Source organism: Miscanthus floridulus, chromosome 11 (assembly GCF_019320115.1).
Source record: "Miscanthus floridulus cultivar M001 chromosome 11, ASM1932011v1, whole genome shotgun sequence".
In the NCBI taxonomy this organism is placed as follows: Eukaryota; Viridiplantae; Streptophyta; class Magnoliopsida; order Poales; family Poaceae; genus Miscanthus; species Miscanthus floridulus.
In genome coordinates this window covers 52,705,335-52,711,002 of record NC_089590.1, presented here as the reverse complement: position 1 = coordinate 52,711,002, position 5,668 = coordinate 52,705,335, and the positions used below count along the sequence as shown (strand labels likewise).

The following is a 5,668-nucleotide window of genomic DNA, read 5'->3' as shown; positions in this document are numbered from 1 at the left end:
CGTCCCATACGTGCGTGCATAGGTATCGTGGCGCCGCCGTAGTTCTTCTCCTGGGAGACCAGTACCGATCTGGCGATCTACGTGAGCCGTCGCTCGTCGCTGGCCAGTACCAATCTGGCGATCTCCATCTCCTTCTCCCTGCGTCCACGCCGACACCGTCGTTGTCAGTACACGCGTGGGACAGAGCAGCAGCGACGGCGAGCAGAGCTGCGCGTGGAGCGCGAGCAGAGGATTGCCGAGTACAAGGTTTGATTTGTTTTACATATATGCATGTCTTTGATGTGTTTTTGAATTTTGTTGAATTTATTACTGGAATTTAAGGACTGAGTACAATGTACAGATGGATAGAAGCTGGATTTTTAGGACACAATTCACACCTGCATATGTGAAAGGAGTTGAAGAGTTCATGAAATTTGTCAGTGAAAGATACCCCGAAGACAGCCACATACTTTGTCCGTGCAGCAAATGTCTTAATCAAACTCTACGGTCTCGGGATGATGTAAGTGACCATATACACATTTATGGGATGTCAGCTACATACACCAGGTGGATTCATCATGGGGAGTCGGCAGATACTATAGTAGTTGAGAATTTGGAGCAGCCGGAGGTCAAAGGAAGTGATCATGACTTTGGGATACATGTGGATGTGGCCGATGATGATTATGATGAGGATCACAGAGTACCAGAGATGATAGGAGATTTGTATGCTGCGGCAGAGGCTGATGGAGAACAACCAAGATTTGCAAGAGTCCTTGAAGATGCAAAGAAGTCACTTAGCCCGGGATCTAGCCATTCGAAATTCTCTTTTCTGGTGAGGATGTTGTATATCAAGTCTCGTTATCGAATTGGCAATACAGGATTTTCCATAATGATGAAGCTATTGTCATCAGGATTCCCTCAGAGTGAGTTGCCAAAATCATATGATGAGGCCAAGAAATATCTTGGAGAATTGGGCCTTGGTTACGAAAACATCCATGTGTGCAAGAACAATTGTGTGTTGTTTCGGAAGAGGTCTGAAAAAGGGAATGTGTGCCCAGTATGCAAAATGTCTAGATGGCAAGATGAAATTGGGAACAAGAAGGTTCCACACAAGGTATTGAGGCATTTTCCACTTTTGCCAAGGTTGAAAAGAATTTTTGCTTCAAAGCGAACTTCTGAGGAAACACAATGGCACAAGAAAAAGAGGACGCCAGTCGACAATGTAATGAGCCATCCAGCTGATGGAGAAGCATGGAAGGACTTTGACACGAGGGAACCATCCTTTGCAGATGATCCGAGGAACCTGAGGCTTGCCTTAGCTACCGATGGATTCAATCCATTTGGCAACATGAGTACGCAGTACAGTATGTGGCCAGTGCTTCTGACACCACTGAATCTCCCACCATGGGAATGCGTGAATCTAGCAAACTGCTTTATGTCTTTACTCATCCCAGGTCCAAAATCTCTAGGAAAGGATTTTGATTTGTTCCTTGAGCCCCTAATTGAAGAACTGCTCGATCTATGGAAGGGTGTCAGTACCTACGATGCATGCACTGGTCGGAAGTTTAACCTTCGTGCTGCCGTGTTGTGGTGTATACATGATTTTCCAGCGTTGAGCACGTTATCTGGGCGAACAACAAAAGGGTATTATGCATGTATTCATTGTGATAAGGATCCGTTGTCTCGGGCAATAAGGAATAAGATATGTTACATTAGACATCGTCGTTACCTTCCACGGACACATGCATGGCGGAGAAGCTTGGCTTTCGATGGTAAGCGTGAAAACAAAGAGCAACCAGGCAAGTTCACTTTGGAGGAGGTCCTAGAGGAGCTAGAGAAGGTGAAAGATGTCAGGCCAGGGAAGCATCATGAAATTATTGGAAATAAAAGGAAGCGCAATGAGGGTCCAAAGATTTATAGCCGCAAAGTTGGGTTGTGGAGATTGCCATATTGGAAACATTTAAAGCTTCCACATAATCTCGATGTCATGCACATAGAGAAAAACATATGTGAAAACATTCTTGGCACATTACTCAATGTACAGGGCAAGACCAAGGACACAACCAATGCTAGGCTAGATTTGCATGATATGGGCATAAGACCTGAATTGCACTTACAGCAGCATGGCAACTCAGTCATTGCTCCACCTGCTCCATATGTCTTGGGGAAGGATCAGAAAACCGAGTTATGCAAGTTTCTCAAAGGTATCAAGTTTCCTGATGGATATGCGGCTAACCTAGCAAGATACATAAGTGAAGATGGTTCAAAGGTGCAGGGAAAGCTTAAAACACATTCTTGCCACATACTCCTGCAAAGAATCATACCTGCTGGCCTAAAAGGACTGGTGAGGAAGGATGTATATGAAGCAGTTGCAGAGCTCGGGACCTTCTTCAGGGAACTATGCAGTAGAAATCTAAGGATTGATGTTGTCAAACGGCTAAAAGAAGAAATTCCATTGATCCTATGCAAGCTTGAGAAAATCTTTCCACCTGCCTTCTTTGATGTCATGGTGCACTTGGCCGTCCATCTTCCTGATGAGGCACTGCTTAGAGGACCTGTTCAGTACGGATGGATGTACCCAATAGAAAGGCGGCTAGGCACTTTGAAGAATTTTGTAAGGAACAGGGCGAGGCCGGAAGGATCAATTGCTGAGGCATATATGGCAAGTGACACATTGACTTTTTGTTCTAGGTATATGGAGGATATTGATAATAGATTTAACCATCATGATGATAATGATGGAGAGATGCCATTGCCTGATGACGTCTCTGTTTTTAAGCATGGTGTTACTCTTGTTGGATCTAATAGGAGCTAGTACATTGATGATGATGTCCTCAATAAGTTAGTTTGGTATGTGCTAAATAATTGTGAAGAAGCTGAGGAATATTTGGAGTAAGTATCTATTATATGTTTTGGGGATTAGTTTTTGTTTAATTTCTAAATTTTCAAATTATTCTTATGACTTAGCTTTGCCATGCAGCTTGTACAGGGAAAGATTACAAGAGAGATGATCGCTATTACAAAGACTTTGTGGGAAAGCTCTCTGTAAGTGCATTATTGTTCTATGGTAAACTTGTTTATCTGTTTAACCTGCATTGACTAACTAAATATGGAATTGTCATATGACTAGGGGCGCTTGGCCATTAACCCTGAAGACAAGCCAATAGAGGAAGCTTGCATTGATATGCTGCGCTCTGGGGTGCGGCAAATGCGTTATCGGCTGAAGAACAAATACTTCAATGGTAAACCTGCAAATGAGATTCCCACAACTTCTCCAGTTGCATGCATGTCTGATGCAGAGTGGAGGGTACTGGTTGCAAAGTGGTGTAATCCAAAAAACATGGTACGGGTATCTTGTCATATATTCTTTCTCATTCAGTTTCCAAAGATCTTCTCATTTGGAACCTATGATATCATCTGACATGTTCATTCTCTTGTAGGAATCATGTGAAAAGAACAAGCAGAATCGCAGTAAAGTCAAGTATCATCAGGCTACGGGTTCTCACAGCTATGTGGCACACTTACATGCATATGTAAGTAAAGAGTACCTTGTACATATTTGCACTAACCAACTTATTTTGCATTTTATCTGACAACTTTCCTGTAATTGATTATCTATGAAACAGAAAAAGAAGAAAAACAATGCAGAACCAAGCACAGAACAAAATGAAGAACTTGATTTGGTGGAGGCCTTCAAGACTTGCCATACCAGCTCCAAAAATGGTCTCAGTGAACCAGCAAGAGAAGCACTTGTAAGTCCCGACATCTGTTTCGCTGTGCCATTTTGTTCATTAATTGGATAACATGTCCTATTTTAATCATTTTGTATTCTATCTTTTGCTCAAAACTGGTCATAATCCAACATAGCTATATACTTGCTAAATAAGTTAAGTACTAACTGAAGGCTGTTCTTATTTCTGGGAACAATCTACATGCAGTCATAAATTCATATTGCAGTCATTGATATACTAGATTAAAACTGCAATGTATCAAACAAGGAATGGCTGAATGGGTTATTATCTTGGATGGATATGAAAATGGAAGCAACCTAACTGCAGCCAAGTCTCTAAAGCCCATGCTTTTAGTTATTCTCATGTGCTTTATGTATGTGTATTATCTGCTAAATCAATCTGCTGAACAATCTGATAACTGTGCTCTGTTAATACTTGATAGATGTTGACTGGAAATGAGATTGCATTTAACTGAGAACAATCTGAACTAATTGTGTCCACATGCTAGGTGATTTCTGATTGTTTCATTGTAGAGTAGCTGTGCTTTATGTCAGTAAGAATCAAACTACAGTTTACATAATGTTCCACATAACAAATCAGATAAATTGTACTACAGTCTGTCCATTTTGCTAGGTTTGCTTCTACCTCTCTCTAGTACACATCTTGCTATTTATATTTTTAAAAATACATCTTGTGTGATATTTGCACCTCAAATTAATGCAATAATGATCAACTAATGATGGGTCATTGCTGTTTCAGTCAAATATGGAAGCTTTGAGGGGAGAACCTATTGCTGAAGGTGAGACAGCAGTATCTAGTGTGCAGGTTGTGTCCCAGGTGCTCTCCCAGAATAGCTCAAACCATTTCCTCAAGAGTGTTGGCATCAAACCAGTGGCATCCTCCAAATCATCATCATCAAATGAAAGCGAGCTTCGGGAAGAACTAGCAGCTGAAGCTAAGGCTGCTGTACAAGGTGAAATCGACGATCTCAAGAAGAGAAGTGAAGAAGCTGAGGAAAAGCTGGCGAGGACACAAAAGGAGATGGAGTACAAGAAGCTGACAGAGATAAACACCAAGGCAATGGAGGAGAACAATGCGCTGCTCAAGCGTATCTTGGCCATCAACAATGGTTCTTCGACATGAGCGCTGCGCGTAGCTGCTGCTTGATGAAGCAAGGGGTCCGTGCTGGTGATTTTGCTTATGCAATAACCTATGTTGCTGTTGCTTGCCCACTTTTTAATAGTTGCTGTCATAACCTATGTGAACTGAGATGAAACTAGTACATGGAACATGATGTCTAGTGAGTTATATGTGAACCAAGTTTAGTATTGTTCATTAAGTTGATGGTACCTATGAATACTGGATCTGTTAAGTTGATGGTAATTGGAATACTGTGATCTGTTGTTCAGCATGTGCACCTGTGATGAATTTTGTTACCTTTTTGTGACGATTTTGTAGTCGATTCTGTGACTATTTTGTAATCTATTAAGTGACAAATTTGTAATCACTTCAGTGATGAAAATGAGAGCCAATCACAGCAAGACACGTGGACTACTCACAGCATGCCCTGTGGCCCAATAAAAAGTGGACACGTGCACATCCACATCCCTGCCACGTCAGCGGCCACGTAGTCCGACACGTCACCAGCCACGTGCCAAGCCACGTCACCTGAAACGTGGACGCGCCACGTGGACAGGACACGTCAGCTGCCAGCATGGCAGACGCCGTCTGGCCGCCTAACAGACGGCAAGTTATGACGAAAAAGGGGCTACATCAATGACGAAAATGCATCGTCATAGAAAGAATACTCTTCTATGACGAGGGCCATTTCGTCATAGAAGGAACGCACATCTATGACGAAAATATACGTTTCGTCACATTATCCAAAATATGACGCTCATTCAATGACGAAATCAATTTCGTCACAATTTCGTCATAAAATAATATATGTGACGATT

General features: G+C 42.1%; 1 protein-coding gene across 1 annotated transcript; it reads left to right on the top strand.

The window, feature by feature from the left end:
* The first annotated feature begins 340 nt into the window (after window positions 1-340).
* On the top strand, window positions 341-4,853 carry LOC136491952 (uncharacterized). The gene is made up of 7 exons (XM_066488140.1): window positions 341-2,553; window positions 2,671-2,762; window positions 2,960-3,024; window positions 3,110-3,286; window positions 3,420-3,512; window positions 3,606-3,731; window positions 4,470-4,853. Exons 1-7 carry the CDS (start codon window positions 341-343, stop codon window positions 4,851-4,853), a joined length of 3,150 nt encoding a protein of 1,049 aa, XP_066344237.1.
* The last annotated feature ends 815 nt before the right edge of the window (window positions 4,854-5,668 follow it).